This window comes from Coregonus lavaretus (assembly GCF_964263955.1).
Source record: "Coregonus lavaretus genome assembly, chromosome: 31".
In the NCBI taxonomy this organism is placed as follows: Eukaryota; Metazoa; Chordata; class Actinopteri; order Salmoniformes; family Salmonidae; genus Coregonus; species Coregonus lavaretus.
The window spans coordinates 5454137-5473996 of NC_140018.1; the positions used below are offsets into that span (position 1 = coordinate 5454137).

General features: G+C 42.6%; 1 protein-coding gene across 1 annotated transcript in view; it reads left to right on the forward strand.

Annotated features, from left to right (window-relative positions):
• The window catches only part of LOC311107019 (thyrotropin receptor-like), a gene marked incomplete at both ends in the record, with an annotated part of 35300 nt that overhangs the window by 4998 nt on the left and 10442 nt on the right, over positions 1 to 19860 (forward strand). The window contains 6 exons of the mRNA XM_084149472.1: positions 819 to 893; positions 7025 to 7099; positions 7265 to 7339; positions 7648 to 7725; positions 8208 to 8276; positions 11026 to 11103. Coding sequence (XP_084005598.1) covers positions 819 to 893; positions 7025 to 7099; positions 7265 to 7339; positions 7648 to 7725; positions 8208 to 8276; positions 11026 to 11103 — 450 coding nt within the window. The remainder of the gene's footprint in view (positions 1 to 818; positions 894 to 7024; positions 7100 to 7264; positions 7340 to 7647; positions 7726 to 8207; positions 8277 to 11025; positions 11104 to 19860) is intronic.

The window sequence follows — 19860 nt, forward strand, 5'->3', positions numbered from 1 at the left end:
ATGTGGTAAAATATACACTAGGTACATAAAGGTGGAAAGGGGTATCACCAAGCCAAAATAATAATGAAAATGAGAAATGTAGTTATTTTTAGACAACTATTCTGAAAATATACACTCTGCCAGGCCTTGATGTCAGCCTGTGAGGCCAATGGCTATGTCCAAGTCAGGTATAAAGAAAGAGAGAGAAAGCAAAGAAGATACTTTCTTCAGCCTTACCAAGTATATAGTAGCGCCCCCGCTTCTATATTGGCAAATCGGATACTAGAATTGAGACACTTTTTAACCTGTAATCAGTTTTTGAGATCAACCCCCCCTTAATTAAGTAGTAATTTATTAGCAATCTACTATAGTATAGTCTACTGCACTTTAAATACTAACCCTGCTTTCTCACAATGATCAGACTCATTCCATTTCTCATATTAATTGATATTATATGCCATTAGACCACACTAACTACACACTAGTAACTCATTAATAACAAATGAAAGCAGTGGTACTGATGACTAAGGTAAAAGTGTTGCATACATACCTGCTAAATGATTGTATATAGAGGCTACTGTATGTGAGAGGTGGGTGGTTGAGTCTATAAGGCTGAGGTTGAGGCTCATTGATCTAGTAGGTTTACTACGCACAGTTGTACAGGTAGGTACTGTACGCTTCCACACTACCTCCATTGGATTTGATCAAATGTTACATGGTAAAAGCACTGACCTGTGTAGAGGATATGCTGGGGGAAAATGCATATCTGATAATTGGAATGGAGTCAACAGGCAGTAGATTGGACATGTGTGGCCATATTGAAGTATAGTTTTTTTCAGATATATATCAGTGGATGTGACACTAAAGAGGCTGGAGAGACATTCCTTCTACAACCTGAAGAAAATCACCCACATGTGAGTGACTTACAAATATAATATATGCCATTTAGCAGACACTTTCATCTAAAGCGCCTACAGTCAAGAGTGCATACATTTTTACGTATTGGTGGCCCCAGGAAACGAACCCACAATCCTGGCGTTGCAAGCACCATGTTCTACCAACTATGCTCTAGCAACTGAGCCATACAGGATCACTATTACTAAAAAAAATATATATATATATATATATATACAGTGGGGAGAACAAGTATTTGATACACTGTTGATTTTGCAGGTTTTCCTACTTACAAAGCATGTAGAGGTCTGTAATTTTTATCATAGGTACACTTCAACTGTGAGAGACAGAATCTAAAACAAAAATCCAGAAAATCACATTGTATGAATTTTAAGTAATTAATTTGCATTTTATTGCATGATATAAGTATTTGATACATCAGAAAAGCAGAACTTAAAATTTGGAACAGAAACCTTTGTTTGCAATTACAGAGATCATACGTTTCCTGTAGGTCTTGACCAGGTTTGCACACACTGCAGCAGGGATTTTGGCCCACTCCTCCATACAGACCTTCTCCAGATCCTTCAGGTTTTGGGGCTGTCGCTGGGAAATACGCACTTTCCGCTCCCTCCAAAGATGTTCTATTGGGTTCAGGTCTGGAGACTGGCTAGGCCACTCCAGGACCTTGAGATGCTTCTTACGGAGCCACTCCTTAGTTGCCCTGGCTGTGTATTTTGGGTCGTTGTCATGCTGGAAGACCCAGCCACGACCCATCTTCAATGCTCTTACTGAGGGAAGGAGGTTGTTGGCCAAGATCTCGCGATACATGGCCCCATCCATCCTCCCCTCAATACGGTGCAGTCGTCCTGTCCCCTTTGCAGAAAAGCATCCCCAAAGAATGATGTTTCCACCTCCATGCTTCACGGTTGGGATGGTGTTCTTGGGGTTGTACTCATCCTTCTTCCTCCAAACATGGCGAGTGGAGTTTAGACCAAAAAGCTCTATTTTTGTCTCATCAGACCACATGACCTTCTCCCATTCCTCCTCTGGATCATCCAGATGGTCATTGGCAAACTTCAGACAGGCCTAGACATGCGCTGGCTTGAGCAGGGGGACCTTGCGTGCTCTGCATGATTTTATTCCATGACGGCGTAATGTGTTACAAATGGTTTTCTTTGAGACTGTGGTCCCAGCTCTCTTCAGGTCATTGACCAGGTCCTGCCGTGTAATTCTGGGCTGATCCCTCACCTTCCTCATGATCATTGATGCCCCACGAGGTGAGATCTTGCATGGAGCCCCAGACCGAGGGTGATTGACCGTCATCTTGAACTTCTGCCATTTTCTAATAATTGCGCCAAAAGTTGTTGCCTTCTCACCAAGCTGCTTGCCTATTGTCCTGTAGCCCATCCCAGCCTTGTACAGGTCTACACTTTTATCCCTGATGTCCTTACACAGCTCTCTGGTCTTGGCCATTGTGGAGAGGTTGGAGTCTGTTTGATTGAGTGTGTGGACAGGTGTCTTTTATACAGGTAACGAGTTCAAACAGGTGCAGTTAATACAGGTAATGAGTGGAGAACAGGAGGGCTTCTTAAAGAAAAACTAACAGGTCTGTGAGAGCCGGATTTCTTACTGGTTGGTAGGTGATCAAATACTTATGTCATGCAATAAAATGCAAATTAATTACTTAAAAATCATACAATGTGATTTTCTGGATTTTTGTTTTAGATTCCGTCTCTCACAGTTGAAGTGTACCTATGCTAAAAATTACAGACCTCTACATGCTTTGTAAGTAGGAAAACCTGCAAAATCGTCAGTGTATCAAATACTTGTTCTCCTCACGGTATATATATATATATATCTAGTTGTTTCAACTAATTCTTATTAAGTAACTGGTTCTTCAGCCTTTTTATAGTTTATTTAACTTTTCGGTCAAAGTGTTACCTGAACTTAACATTTTTAGTTGGCCCAAATTTTCAGTCAACTTAAAATGATGTGTTCCCTCAATTTGTCTCATGTTCATTCAATTAGAAAGGAATATTTTTGGCATCTTACCTAAAAAAAAAGTCTGTGGAACTAGTTAAACACACACAGCGCTTTTAACATACAATGTTTTCCAGTTACATATTTGACATACATGATTACATTGTGCATGTTCATTTATACAGTTATTACTATTATTCAACATGTCCTCCCCTGGGATTTTAACTCACAATCTCTTGGTTGATGTTATTCTGATCTTCCTGCTACGCCACCATGTCTGTTTCAATTATCAATTCATCTGACAATTCTCGCATCATTGATTTAATTTACTTATTTAAGCAATTTTAGTTTTTTTCTGTATAGTTGTCTAAAGTTAGTTGGGAATATTACTCTGTTATATTGTCACTCCTTGATAAATAAAATTGTTTTCTTGAGTGTACTTTTAACAGAGCTGAGATTTACTTTGAAATTTGTAGCAATACTGGTGAAGTCAGTTATTGACACAGACATGGTGGAGTAGCAGGATGATTGGATTGCTGTGAACCAAGAGTGTCATGAACGTTGAGAGACGGGTCAGACCAAGGTGCAGCGTGGTATGCGAACATATTTATTCAACTCAATAATCATAACAAAACAAGAAACAACGTAACGTGAAGTCCTCAGGCTATACACATACAAGCCTAGATACGGAACAAGATCCCACAACTAAGGTAGGCAAACAGGCTACTTAAGTATGATCCCCAATCAGAGACAACGAGCGACAGCTGTCTCTGATTGGGAATCACACCCGGCCAAACATAGAAATACAATACCTAGAACATAAACATAGAATTTCTAGCTTAGATTCTCACGCCCTGACCAAACCAACTAAAGACAACCGGCCTCTCAAGGCCAGGGCGTGACAAAGAGGTTTGGAGTTCAAATCCCAGCTGAGGACATGTTGAATACTAAGTAGTGGTGGTTCTCTGTATACTAAGTAGTGTGGTTCTCTGTAGCTCAGCTGGTAGAGCACGGCGCTTGTAACGCCAAGGTAGTGGGTTCGATCCCCGGGACCACCCATACACAAAAAAAAATGTATGCACGCATGACTGTAAATCGCTTTGGATAAAAGTGTCTGCTAAATGGCATATTATTATTTATTATTTAAGTACTGTATAAATGAACGTGTGTCAAATATGTAAGTTGAAAATATTGTATGTTAAAATCACTGTGTGTGTAACTAGTTCCACAGCCTTTATTGGGGGTAAAATGCCCAAATAATAATTTCTAGTTGAATGAACAAAAATTTAGCATTGTCACGGATTCAGCCGAGGCTGCCCCTCCTCCTTGCTCGGGCAGGCTTCGGCGTTCGTCGTCACCGGAGTACTAGCTGCTACCGATCCATGTATCTATGTTCGACTTGTTCTGTCTTTATTGGTCACACCTGTTTCCCATTATGTAGTTATGTCTTCCCTATTTAACCCTCTGTCTCACACTGTGTGTTGTGTGTGTTTGTTCATGTTTCGGCTGTCGTTAGTGTGCGGGTTTGTTCCCTCCCTGCGTGGAGGTTGTTGTTCTTTCTTTTACCTTCGAGTAAAGTACGCCTTCTGATTATCTCTGTGTCCTGCGCCTGACTTCGCCTACCGCATTACACTGACGCCTTGACAAGCATACACATCATTTTAAGAGTTTTTGCCTACATTTTCTCATGTTGGATTCAGGTAACACTTTAACCGAAAAGTTGAGTAAACAAAAAAAAGGCTGTGGAAACAGTTACTTAATAATATATAGGTGAAACAACTACATTTATTTTTTTACAGTGCATCATCAACAGACATTCTAACTGTTACCCAACAGCATTTCCATAACAGTTTGCGGTTGACAACAACATTTCATAAGGTCTGAAGATTGTCACTTTGCCGTCCCGTGTTACTCTAGAGTAGCACTTTAGCTAAGTGGCTTTTGACGTAATGACGTCAGAGAGAATAATTGATATATACAGTATCTGTCTCCTGTCCATCATCGCTAGGTCTGGGTCTAATCAGACAGACATAATAAACATGTTAAGGGAGATGTTAGGGGAGAGGGCAAGCTAAAAGTCAATATGTGGTTTTCCTGTCCATGCCTTAGCTGCTGTACAAGCATCTCATAAAGACCCAGAGGAAAGTGGGAGAGAGCTTAGGGGCTCCTAGTCATGCAACTGAGACTGGTTTGCAAATGAATACACAGTCCTGGTCATCTCTAGCTCCCCATCTGTATCTTATAGGCTATCTCTATAGTCTCACCGCTTAGATTGTTTGTCCGTCACCACAGATAGGCTCTCTTTGTGGCCAATCCCTGTCCTGGATTTAGTCTTCCACAAATCTCCAGCTCTTTGATAGGATCAAAGTGTAGAGACCCTAGACACCGTCCGCCCCTGAGAAGATCGAGCCTGTAGCCAGAGCTGATTGGTCCAGTGGTTTTGCCACACCACATAATAATGGCACCTCTCTCCGTTTCTTCCAGGGGTCAGAAACAAATTTAATGTTGGGCTTCCTGTCAGCTGCTTGCAGATGGTGGCAACTGTTAGGGGCTGGGGGGACCAAGGGGAGGGGGACAGGGGAGAGGTAGGGTTCAGGGTAGAGGGATGAGGTGGGGTGGGCTGGGGGAACCAAGGGTCTGGGGGAACCAAGGGTCTGGGGGAACCAAGGGGCTGGGGGAACCAAGGGGCTGGGGGAACCAAGTGTCTGGGGGAACCAAGGGTCTGGTAGGACCAAGGGGTTGGGAGGACCAAGGGGCTGGGGGAACCAAGGGTCTGGTGGGACCAAGGGGTTGGGAGGACCAAGGGGGTGGTTGAACCAAGGGGCTGGGGGGACCAAGGTGCTGGGGGCTGGGGAGGAGGGAGGAGAGGAGTAGGATGGAGGAGGTGGAGGGTTGGATGGGTTGGAAGGGTGGAAGGAAATGGTTCACTGAACACAGGCATGCAAACCTGGGGGCTGAAACCAGGGGGGAGCAGGTTGAGGGTGGTGAGTGGGCGGTGGTTCACTGCACATTGCACACACACACACACACACACGGTCAGACAGAGGGCTCCCAGTGGTCAGAACACGTTGGCCAGGGTGCTGAGTGCAGTTACCCATGTGTGTGAAGGAGGGCCAGGATCACACGTTCTTCCCCAGCGTTCCTCCACACCACACGGGTTGGACAAGCAAAGAGGAGAGCCCCTCCCCTGGCCCTCTCTGGCACACAAGAGTCAGTACAGTAAGGAAATGTTAATGTAAATGCAACTTCTGGAGTTGGATGTATGTAGAGAGTTGGGAGATTTTCCTCCTGGTCTTTCTCACAGACAGACATGTACCTTGCCCTGTTCTGTCAGCACTCAGCAGGTTTAAGCCGCACAGTGGTGTAATCGGTTTCCCTGGATTAGGGTGTGTGTGTGTGTGTGTGTGTGTGTGTGTGTGTGTGTGTGTGTGTGTGTGTGTGTGTGTGCGTGTGCATGTGTGAACCTAAAGCACGATCCTGACCTTTAGACAACATGAAGGGAAGTTCAGATGGACTGTTGGGAATGAATCAAAACCTTCTATCAACTCAATGTATATGATACACAGTATGTTCTGTGATGCAAAGGTATGCCAAATTACTAAATTACTGAGCAATGCAAAGAATGTATTAGCACTTAAAGGGCTACTTTGGGATTTTGGCAATGATGCCCTTTATCTACTTCCCCAGAGTCAGATGAACTTGTGGAAACCATATTTATGTCTCTGTGTCCAGTGTGAAGGAAGTTAGAGGTTGTTTCGTGTGCCAATGCTAACTAGCATTAGCGCAATGGCTGGAAGTCTATGGATATCATACTAGCAGATACCCATAGACTTCCAGCCACCTCTAACTCCCTTCATACTGGACACAGAGACATAAAAATGGTATCCAAAAAAATGGTATCCACAAATTAATCTGACTCTTTGCCAAAATCCCAAAGTATCCCTGTAATCCTAAAATACACATAAAGTTTAATATTGTGATGTAAACTCAAAATTGAATATATTTAAACTCTGTCTGACATGGTACAGGTGTCTTTTTTTTAAAAGCCCATAACCATGTGTGTGAGGTGTATACTTTTGTTTCAAAGTAGTTTTGTTTAAGACTACCAAGAAACACCCTGATTTAGCCCACTGCAGTAAAAGGTTTTAAGCATTTGTGTTTTCCATTTCAGAGAGATCCGGAACGCGAGGAGTCTGTCATACATAGACCCAGAAGCATTTAAGAACCTTCCAAACCTGAAATACCTGTGAGCACTTTTAGACATCATATACAGTGTATTAAAAGCATAAAGAGCTGTCAGTCATTTCAGAATCAAAACCACTGTGGCTTTGAAAATAAATTGTATATTTAAGGACCCATAATTGATCAATTCTATATATTTAACTGTTTTTTGTGTTGTTGTTCCCTCTAGGGGTATTTTCAATACTGGCCTCACCATCTTCCCTGAACTCACCAACATTCACTCAGATGACATGAACTTCATACTGTAAGACAACTAGTACACAGAACTTTTGTTATTTGTCACTCAGGTCTTACAAATCTATTACAATCCACCGACCATAGTATTCTATATATTCCAGTAATATTAAATACAATTCCATACTCAAAACCTCCTTTCTTCAGTAGTAGGGAGGGTTTTCCAACCCAATGTGTCTTGGCTGTAGTCTAGTGCCAGTGGTTACTATAGTGCCAGCAGATGTACTTAGCTATTTCCCACTCTGTGGCATTCCATTCCTTTTTTTAAAACTTCTATATTTGCGACACCACTTCATTTCCTCTTGTATATCCTCACAGTGAGATCGCTGATCATCCTTACATCTCTGAGGTCCCAGCCAACTCATTCCGCGGTATTACCAACCAAGTGCTGACAGTGTGAGTACACAGCCCTAGCTGTACTGTTTCACTGGTGTTGTCACTATATGTGATAGGCCATTACATGACCTTTGCTTGCAGTCTCAGAGTGTGCTGTGGCCAGCCCAGAGAAGGTCTCACTAATGTCTGGCGGCGAGAAAACTACCATTGCATTAGATGCCAAAGCTATGGTCACATTTGTCACTTTGGAAAACGAATACAGCCAAGTGGTTAGGTTTTGAAGGGGGAGAAAATAGTATAGCAAATGTTGTGGTGATTTTTGTCACTGAATTGCATACACAGGCAAATCCCTCAGCACAAAAGTATGCATGGTGTTCACCACCTAGCATTGACATTACCGGATTTAATATGACCTGTACAACCAGAAACAGATTGAAAGTTAGTCAGTGGGTTGGTGCCTAATAATTCAAAATAACGCAGAGAGGACTTCAGTAAAACTGTCACCATTATGAATGTTTTCTAACATTGTTATTCTCTTACAGGATGCTGTACAGTAACGGCTTCACAGACATCCAACATCATGCTTTCAACGGGACCAAACTGGATGCTGTGTAAGTCAATTTGCTTATATCATTAACACAGTAGAATAGAATGGAATATAATATAGAATGGAATGGAATGGAATGGAATAGAATAGAATAGTTCCAGTCGGTATTAGATAGAATGTCGCGGCCCTGCCCGACTGTGGGGAAAACAACCTGTGGTTACCTAAGTTACCCCATTTGCTCACAGCAAATACTTGACCTTTTTCAAATGCAGTTTTCTTGTTGTCTGCTTGTTTTAGTCAATTTCAAAACGACATTTAAGAAAAGTACAACATGTATAAAGGTTATTTTTCAACATTGCCTGCTCCCTAGCATTCTCACTACTTAGAAAAACTTAGTATAGTAGCGCTTCCCTCATGCCACTTTTCACGACGGTGCTAGCAGCCACTTGAGTGAATGAGTGCTAGCTAGCTACCGACCAGAACATTAAGCTAGCAAAGACCAACAACACAAACAAATGGACTATACAGCTACAAGTAGTGAGTGGAGTTACAAATGCACTATACTAAACAAGTTAAATGTCTTACCTGTGATTAAATGTTTTCCACACACAGAACTACGTGTAGCCTACTTGGACATCCGGGTCCCCCACATTTCCCACTCTCCCACGTCGAATATCCTAAAGCCACAGGGCTCTTCCCGCAGGCTCTATTTCCCTACGTGGGAGCATTGGGAACCGTAGGTCGGGATTGTTGACCTGGTTACCTGTCCATTGAACAACACAGCAGCTTTTTGGCATGTTTTGTTATCTCTATATAACAAAAAAATCCACAACGAAGTTGGCTCTTCTGCAATGGGGGTCAATAGGAAAGATTTTTTGTTTTCCCCAAATTGTGGGTGTGGTGGAGGGAAAGTCCTTATTATTACGTGAATATCAACTCAGAGTACAGAATAGGGAATGGAATGGAATATAATAGAATATAAATAGTCTATTTTTAGCCACATCCAGGTCTCTGCCTGACTCGGTGCTGACCCACTAAAGTTTGGACTTCCTTAGTGGAGGGGAGAGAGTCTTTTAATTCAGAGTACTGGAGGTTCGGTAGTCTTGTTGTTATAGTCAGGGTATCTTTCACTCAGGCTTAACAATCAGACTGACTGCATTTTCGCAAAATTTATTTAACTTAATATTTTGACTTGAGTAAACCATTTTTTGACATCTGGCATGTATATTTCCTTACTCGAAATTACACTATTACACTACACAAGCAGAGGGATCACGGCTACATCTGAACTAGTTCTCTCAGACGTGCTTAGAGAGAGATTAACCCCAGCCTTGATTAGGAGGCCCTAGTGCTCATGGGATAAACAGGATATTTTAGGAAGGTGATTTCAGGAAGTCAGCATCAAAGCATCAAAGGACCTTTATTTCCCTAGCCTGGGTACCAGTGTCTTTAGATCAGGGGTGCCAAACCCGCAGACACTCTGCCCTCCGTGGAATGAGTTTGACATACGTGCTTTAGATAATCCACTCCCTGTACTCCATGTCACGTGCCAAAGAGACTGGGCTTTCTGCCGTCTTCAAATGTTAACATTCTATCATTAATGAGCTCGAGGAGAACAGAGGATATGATCCTGATTCGATCACCCTCACAGCAGTCCTCCAAGCACAACGATTATGCAAATATTGGAACTCTTATCACTTTTTTTCTCTCCACAGAACACGTTGGTATCCAGTTGCTAATCAACCGTTTTTTTGTTTGTCCAGAGGAAACCAGTATGTTAAAAGTCACTAGCTTACAATTCTCAAACTAAATACATTCTGCAATTCCAACCACAAAACGTCTTACAACAACTTGCCTAGCTAAGGAGTGGAATGTTAGCTAAAGAGACTGGTACTCAGACTAGTATTTACCAAGGGAGAAAAAACATTATGTAGTGTCTCATTTTTAAATTTAGATTTCATCTTACTGGAGACTGACCTGGATTTGCATTGAATGAAGTTTTAATAATAAAACATTTGATTTGTAGAGCACTTCTCATTAAATGCGGAAATCCCATAGAAATTGGGATAAACCAAGCACTGATTTAATGTGTTACAATTTCAAGACTGTTGTCCCTTAAACTCCCCTCCTCCTTTTGGTCACCTCTCTGTCCCGTTTCCAGTCAGGATATGAAACATGAATATGTCTCTGACCCTCTCATCCCACCATACCTCCATTTAACAATTTACCCCCAGTCAACCCTAGCTGGTCCTTATGGAGTTGTAATTAAACTAATGGGTATTCACCTTAGTCATTCTTACCACACTGCTGTTTGTGTTGGCAGGAGCGCGCTCAGAGAGAGAACTGATCCCGGAGTGTGTGTGTGTGCGTGCGTGCGTTTGTGTGCCGGTGTGTGTGTAGGTGTCTGTGTGTGTGTGTGTGTGTGTGTGTGTCTACGTGTGTGTCGGTGTGTGTGTCGGTGTGTGTTTTCTCAGAGTGAGAACTGATCCCTGGGTCTGTAACACTAAGACAAACACTCCCCCCACACGTTTATTATCATGTAGGGATTCTACAGTATGTTTCTGAAGTACCTTCTCTGATGGTGGTACAGCTAATTTAAAACAACACTCAGGATAAGATCTGATCCATCCGAAGGCAGAGTTGCTCCAGAAAGCGGTGAAAGTAAACAGTGAAACCTGATGTGCTGAGGCTACAGAAATTATTATAAGGTGTTTTTGAGCTATCAGGATGATTACAGTGATTGAAGTGTGTTGGTTACATTCTTGCTCGTGTGTTTGTGTGCGTGGGTGCGCATGTGTGTGTTCTCTCTCCAGGTACCTCCATAGAAACAAGCGTCTGACCAGGATGGATGAAAGGATGTTTTCTGGCACTGTCAGTGGCCCAATGCTTCTGTGAGTAGTAATTCATCCTTTATTTAACCAGGGAAATCCCCATTCCTTGATTTAACCAGGGAAGTCCCCATTCATTGATTTAACCAGGGAAGTCCCCATTCCTTGATTTAACCAGGGAAGTCCCCATTCCTTGATTTAACCAGGGAAGTCCCCATTCCTTGATTTAACCAGGGAAGTCCCCATCCTTTATTTAACCAGGGAAGTCCCCATCCTTTATTTAACCAGGGAAGTCCCCCTCCTTCATTTAACCAGGGAAGTCCCCCTCCTTCATTTAACCAGTCCATTATTTTTTATTTAACCAGGGAAGTCACATTGAGACTGATACATATTTTTCAATTGAGTGCTGGACAGAAATGTATCTCTCACTGCACTGCCCAACACTTTCAGTTATTATCTGACGTTACAGTTAAACTGCTTTGACAGATTGGTGGACTGGTACAAATGTCATTTATCTAATGTTCCAGTTTTAAATGTCAACCCTTTGTCATTTCTTGTTAAAAGGAATCAGGTTCCAATAATGTTATATTAATCAATAGAGTTATGCAATGATATGTGGTTTATGTTTTGAACTTTTACAGAAAAAGTTTATATTGGAGTATACAATTATTAGATTATTATTAGTCAGTATCTAAATTAGTAAATCATTTATGGCTAAGTTTGTTTATTTTTGTCCCTCTTCATTTTCCCATTCATAAATATGGAGAAGGAGAGAGAAACATGTCTGTGAGAAACACGATAGATCAGCTTTGATCAAAGATAGAAAATAGCTTAAAGGTCCAGTGCAGTCAAAAATGTGATGTTCCTGAGTTTTATATATATTTCCACACAATTGTGAAAATGATGATAATGCCCTTTTAGTGTATGAGCTGTTTGAAAATGCCATCTGTTTTGGTGGGATGGAGTTTTGGCCTGCCTGGTGACCAGGCAGTAAATTAGTTAATATACCAATAAAAAAGTGAGTCCCAAACCTCTCTGCCAATAACAGTTAGTTTTCAGTTTTCCCCTCCCCACTCAGACCACTCCTATGGAATGCCGTTTCTGTCTTTGCATGTCAAAAAATATACACGTCAAATAACACTATTTGAAGCGTCAAATAAGCTTGTTGACCAATCAGGACCTGAATATGACTGCACGTCATAATTTAACACATTCATTAATTTATGTAGTTATTACACATTGATTACACTATCACTCGTATTTCATATGTCACAGTTATTCACCGATACGTATGCTATGATGCTGGGTAAAGTTGTCTCGCTCACCTGCCGCTGTAGCACGAGACAGACACACACTTCCTAAGCTCTGGCCGGGACAGAGCTGTTCAGAAAAAAAGATAGCTTGCTGTTAGATGCAAAACATAGCAAAGCGACAATCTGTTTCAGTAGCTATAGTTAGCTAGCTAACTATCTACCTAGGTGTCATATCCCTAGTTAATAAATAACACAGTTCTCGCATTTGGTCGGACCCGGTCCGGTCAAGGCACACCAGCCATGCTTATAACATTAACTTGGGGCAACAGGGCTAGGTAGCTGGCTAGCTTGTTTAGTTATTTATCTAGCTAGCTAGCTAGTTCATGAACTGAAGTAGAACAGCAAGTAGCTGCCTAGCTAATACTTAGCTAAGAATATTACAAATGATTGCAGTTTCTGGTCATTGTTTTCATTCTGGTTGCGTTAGTGCTAGCTACGTACCAAGCTAAAGCAAGGTACCCTTACGAAAAACAGGTGGCAGGTGGCAGGTGATAGGTGGCAGCATGGTAGGCACAGCTTGTTTCATGAATTAATCATAAAAATTGAGGATTAGCTGATAACTGTGTAACAAACATTCAGGATAATATAGAGAACCTTGAATTATTTATTGATCAGCATTTTGATATGCTTGAAAAAGAATCAGATACATCAAAGCGAACAAGACCAGACCTTTCCTCGTGCTCTGCGTGCGAAACTGAAGGGAAGTCTAAAATTCCAAATTTGACATTGAAGGAGGCCGTTTTCATAACTACACTACCGGTCAAAAGTTTTAGAACGCCTACTCATTCAAGGGTTTTTCTTAAAAAAGCAGTTAAAGCAGCTGGATATATTGCCTGGGCTACTGGGGGAGGTTGAGGCCATAAAAACAGGAATGGATTACAGTAATAAAATGATGGAAGAAATACGAGCGGAAAATAAGATATTGAAAACTACCGTGGACTCCCTAAAAGACACTACAGAGGCTACGGTATGATAATAAAACAACGAAAGTAGAAATGACTTGATCTAAAGTGCAGAAGTATGAAGAAGAATATTGTTATAATGGGAATAAAGGAGGATGAAAACAAAAACTATCAGTCAACGGAGGAAAAAGTCAAGGTGTTCATGAAACGTAATCTCAAAATGACGGACGAACAGGTGGATACAATTGATTTTCAAAGGGCTCACCGTTTCGGTGGCAGAGGGGAGGGAAGGCCCGTCCAATGGTAGCTATGCTAACTCACTACAAAATGAAAATTGCCTTGTTACAACAGGGTAGGGAACTGAAGAACACCCCGTTCTCTATTAATGAACAATTTCCCCATGAAGTAGTGCAGAGACGACGTGCCCTGTACCCCACTTTCAAAAGGCTCCGAGCAGAGAAGCAGAATGTTTGTCTAGTGGTCGATAAATTGTATATAAACAACCAAATGTTCAAGGACTGGAAGATTACAACGTGGCTGTGAGTGGTTGCTACCTCTGCTGAAGTAGTCCTGATACATATTTGCACCGCATTAAACAGTACAATTATGGATTCATTTGTTTTTTACAAAACATTTTTTTGCATGATGGACTCTTTTGTTATTTAAAAAAAATATATATATATATATTATTCATGCAGTATGGAACCGTGGACGAAGTGGACTTGCAAAACTGATGCAAAATTTTTTTTTTAGGCAATATGGAACTTTGTACTATATGGACTTAAAATCTGGTTTTGATTTAGGGGAAAGGAGAAGATTGGTAAGGTTGACCTTTTTTATTTTTTATTGTTTATTTATTTCATTTGAATATTGCACAGTAGTACATTAGAAATACCAAGTTTTAATTTTAATTGTTTATATGATATGGCCTAATTGTACAGGTCGGGTATATTACAGTGGCTTGCGAAAGTATTCACCCCCTTGGCATTCTTCCTATTTTGTTGCCTTACAACCTGGAATTAAAATTGATTTTTGGGGGGTTTGTATCATTTGATTTACACAACACTTTGAAGATGCAAAATATTTTTTATTGTGAAACAAACAAAAACAGAAAACTTGAGCGTGCATAACTATTCACCCTCCCAAAGTCAATACTTTGTAGAGCCACCTTTTGTAGCAATTACAGCTGCAAGTCTCTTGGGCTATGTCTCTATAAGCTTGGCACATCTATCAACATAGAAATGCTACCAAAAATAATTTAGAAACTTGTTACAAATGATGGAGTCATCCATGATTCATCAAATTATATTTTGAAAGAGAAAGGAAAATATTTTAATAATAATATGCCATTTAGCAGACGCTTTTATCCAAAGCGACTTACAGTCATGCGTGCATACATTTTTTTGTTTATGGGTGGTCCCGGGGATCGAACCCACTACCTTGGCGTTACAAGCGCCGTGCTCTACCAGCTGAGCTACAGAGGACCACATTTTAAGCATATGTTTTCTTTTCAGTCCCCTCCATTTCCACTGAATGATGTTAACTGTAAGGATTTCTTTCCTAATAGTAATACAAATAATAATAATGTAAAATTAACACATTTACAGAAAGACCTGTGTGAAGGCCAACTTATAGAAGATCAACTTTTTGAGGCAATTCAATATTTTCAGTCTGAAAAAACACCAGGGCTTGATGGTATACCAGTAGAGGTATATCACACCTTTTTTGATGTACTCAAAGATCCATTATTAGCATGTTTTAATTACTCCTATAAAAATGATAGACTTTCAGGTACTCAACAAGAAGATCTGATTTCATTACTACTAAAACAGGACCCAGGTGGTAAGTATAAAGATCTAGTCCATTTAAAAAAAACTGAAGGCCTGGAGGCCCCTTACACTTCAATGTTGATATGCAAAAATCCTGGCGAAATGCATAGCACATAGAATAAAAAAGGTTTTACCAGATATTGTTCTTCCTGATCAGACAGGTTTTTTACATGGACGATATATTGGAGATAATATGTGACAATTACTTGAAACAATTGAACATTATGAAACATCAAAGATACCAGGCCTGGTCTTCATAGCAGATTTTGAAAAGGCGTTTGATAAAGTACGACTAGAATTTATATAGAAATGCCTGGATTACTTCGGTGAATCTCTTATACAATGGGTTAGTTATGTACAGCAACCCCAGATGTAAAATAGTAAATAATGGTTAATTATCAGAAAGTATTGAGTTTTTAAGAGGAGTAAAACAAGGTTGTACACTATCGGCATATCTATTTATTATGGCCATCGAAATGTTAGCTATTAAAATCAGATCCAACAATAATATCAAGGGATTAGAAATCCAGGGCTTAAAAACAAAGGTGTCATTGTACGCTGATGATTCATGTTTTCTTTTAAATCCACAACTTGAATCCCTCCACAGTCTCATAGATACATTTTCTAACCTCTCTGGATTACAACTAAATTATGATAAATGTACCATATTACGTATTGGATCACTAAAAAATTAAAATTTTACATTGCCATGTAATTTACCAATAAAATGGTCTGATGGTGATGTGGATATACTCAGAATACATATCTCAAATGAAATAAATGATCTCACTCCAATACATTTTAATAGAAAGTTAGCAAAAAAACATAAGATCTTGTGGTCCTCTGTAGCTCAGCTGGTAGAGCACGGCGCTTGTAACGCCAAGGTAGTGGGTTCGATCCCCGGGACCACCCATACACAAAAAAAAAAAAATGTATGCACGCATGACTGTAAGTCGCTTTGGATAAAAGCGTCTGCTAAATATTATATTATATCTTGCTACCATGGAAAGGTAAATACCTGTCAATTTGTGGAAAAATCACCCTGATTAACTCTTTAGTATTATCCCAGTTTACCTATTTGCTTATGGTCTTGCCTACGCCTAGCAAACAGTTCTTTAAATTAATGAGACAAAAATATTCCATTTTATTTGGAACGGCAAGCCAGACAAAATTAAACGGGCCTATTTATAAAATGAATATGAATTCGGAGGTCATAAATTATTAAATATTCAAGCATTAGACCTATCACTAAAAGCTTCAGTCATACAAAAGTTATACTTAAATCTGAACTGGTTCTCTAGCAAATTAGTAAGATTGTCTCACCCAATGTTCAAGAATGGCCTTTTTCCCTTTATTCAGATTACAACCTTTCACTTTCAGTTATTTGAAAAGGAAATAATCTCCCAAATATCACTAGTTCTAAAACAAGCCATAGAAAGTTGGTTGCAATTTCAATTTAATCCTCCAGAAACTACAGAACAAATAATGCAACAAATATTGTGGTTAAACTCAAATATACTAATTGATTAAAAAAACATTATTTTTTGAAAAAAAAAAAAAAAACAGGTATAGTCTTCGTAAATGATATCATAGGTAGGACTGGTGGAGATATGTCGCACATGCAGCTAACAAAAACATATGGAAATGTCTGCTCTACCCAAAATTACAACCAAATAATTGCAGCATTACCGCAAAAATGGAAGAGGAGAGTGGATCTAGAGATGGCGCCGGAGAAGATGGCTGCCGTTTTACAGCCCTCTAACCAATTGTACTATTATGTGTGTTTTTTCACGTTATTTCTAATTTATTCTGTACATAATGTTTCTGCCATCGTCTCTTATAACCAAAAAGAGCTTCTGGATATCAGGACAGCATGTCACGCCCTGACTCAGGGGACTCGTATATGTTGAGTCAGGGTGTGTATATTCTTGGTTGTGTATATTCTATGTGGTGTATCTAGTATGTGTATTTCTATGTTGGCCGGTGTGGTTCCCAATCAGAGGCAGCTGTCGCTCGTTGTCTCTGATTGGGGATCATACTTAGGCAGCCTATTGGCACTAGTGGGTTGTGGGATCTTGTTCCGTGTAAGGTATGTTTTGTGTTCTACCTTGGACTTCACGTTTCGTTTAGTTTTGTTGTTTTGTCGTGTTGTTTATTAAGTTAAAATAAACATGTACGCATATCACGCTGCGCCTTGGTCTGACCCGTCTATGAACGAACGTGACAGAAGATCGCACCAAACGAGGACCAAGCAGCGTGCCCAGGCGGAGAGAGTAGCCATGTCACAGGTGGGCAATTGGTGGTCATGGGAGGAGATATTTTTGGGAAAAGGACCCTGGGCGAAGAAGGAAGCCCAGGCAGGAGAGGAGCAACGGCAACACGGAAGCCGGCCGAGGAGGAGGCCCGAGAAGCAGCCCCAATAATTTTTTTTGGGGGGGCTGAAGGGGTGGTCGGGGAGCGAGAGAGAAGAGCCCCGACCACTGCACCCGGTTGGTTTTCAGATTGGGTCCCTACGACCATGGGAAGAGGAGTGGGAACAGTATTATACTGAGGAGTCGGAGGATGACGACGACGACAAGTTTCTGTTCCCTAACTCGTGGGGGCTCCCGGAGGAGTCCTCACGGGAAGAGGAGTGCCGACGACAGAGACCTGAGAGGCAACCCCAAGAAAAAAAAATTGGGGGGCACACGGGGTGGATGACGAGGCAGCAGGAGGCCGTGGAAGGGCGAATCTGCAGGTTAGGAGAGGAGGCCACCATGTTACGGGGGCTATTGGTTCAGAGGGAGCAGGAGTTGTTCGGTCAGAGGGAGGCGCTACAGGAGGCTAAAAGGGAGAAGGAAAGTGTAGAGGCACGGCGAGAGGAGCTGGTTAGGCAGCAGAAGGAGCGGGGGTTAATAAAGGAACCCAGTCCCGCTCCTCGCACCAAGCAAGTGGTGCGTGTCGCCAGTCCGGTCCGGCCCGTTCCTGCTCCCTGCACTAAGCCAGTGGTGCGTGTTCCCAGTACGGCTCGACCCGTTCCTGCTCCTCGCACCAAGCCAGTGGTGCGAGTCGGCAGCCCGGTCCGGCCTGTTCCTGTCCCTCGCACCAAGCCAGTGGTGCGCGTCGCCAGCCCGGTCCGGCCTGTTCCTGCTCCTCGCACCAAGCCAGTGGTGCATGTTCCTAGTCCGGTTCGGCCCGTTCCTGCTCCTCGCACCAAGCCAGTGGTGTGCGTCGCCAGCCCAGCCCGGCCTGTTCCTGCTCCTCGCTCCAAACCAGTGGTGCATGTTCCCAGCCCGGCCCGGCCTGTTCCTGCTCCTCGCACCAAGCCAGTGGTGCATGTTCCTAGTCCGGTTCGGCCCGTGCCTGCTCCTCGCACCAGACCAGTGGTGAGTGTGTCCAGTCCGGCACGGCCCGTGCCCGTTCCACCGGTGCCTGGTCCGGCACCAGTCAGCAGCTCCAGTCCGGAGCCAGAGCAGTCCGCTCCACCGGTGCCTGATCCAGCTCCGGTCAGCGGCTCCACTCCAGAGCCAGAGCAGTTTGCTCCACCGGTGCCTGATCCAGCTCCGGTCAGCGGCTCTACTCCGGAGCCAGAGCAGTTCGCTCCACCGGTGCCCAGTCCAGCTCCGGTCAGCGGCTCCAGTCCGGAGTCTGAGCAGCCCACTCCACCGTCGTCTGGTCTAGTTCCAGTCAGCGGCTCCAGTCCAGACCCAGACGTCAGCCCCTCTCCAGGTTCGGGGTCTCCCACACCAGGGTCCAGACAGGGCCTGGAGTATCGTGGGAGGAAGGAGAGGGGAAGCAGCGCGCCGAGGTCCAGACCAGACCAGGGGCGCAACAGGGAGGCGGAGAGTAAGAGGTCGTCACGCCCGGAGCCGGATCCGCCTCCGAGGCGGAATGCCCACCCGGCCCCTACCCTGTTAGGTGAAGGTTGTGCGGTCGGAGTCCGTACCTTTGGGGGGGGGGGGGGGGGGTACTGTCACACCCTGACTCAGGGGACTCGTATATGTTGAGTCAGGGTGTGTATATTCTTGGTTGTGTATATATTCTATGTGGTGTATCTAGTATGTGTATTTCTATGTTGGCTGGTGTGGTTCCTAATCAGAGGCAGCTATCGCTCGTTGTCTCTGATTGGGGATCATACTTAGGCAGCCTATTGGCACTAGGTAGTTGTGGGATCTTGTTCCGTGTAAGGTTTGTTGTGTGTTCAACCTTTGGACTTCGTTTGATGTTTTGTCGTGTGTTTATAAGTTAAATAAACATGTACGCATATCACGCTGCGCCTTGGTCTGACCCGTCCTTGAAAGAATGTGACACAGCGATCACTCACCTCGTATTGGACGAAGATTGTTTCTTCAACGAGTCGGACGCAAAGGATATCCTACAGAGACCTGACAAGGCCCAAATACCCGTCATTCGCAGGAGAAAGAGACAGAGATATCGTGGACGTAGGTCGGGGTGCCTCGTAAGGATCTGACGGCGAGCGAGTAAACTGCCTCTTCCATCAATCCTATTAGCCAATCTTCAATCATTGGAAAATAAATTAGATGACCTAAGATTACGCTTATCCTACCAACGGGACATTAAAAACTGTAATATCTTATGTTTCACCGAGTCGTGGCTGAACGACGACATGGACAACATACAGCTAGCGGGCTACACGCTACATCGGCAGGATAGAACGGCTGACTCCGGTAAGACAAGGGTTGGCGGTCTGTGTATATTTGTAAACAACAGCTGGTGCATAAAATCAAATACTAAGGAAGTCTTGAGGTTTTGCTCGCCTGAGGTAGAGTATCTTAT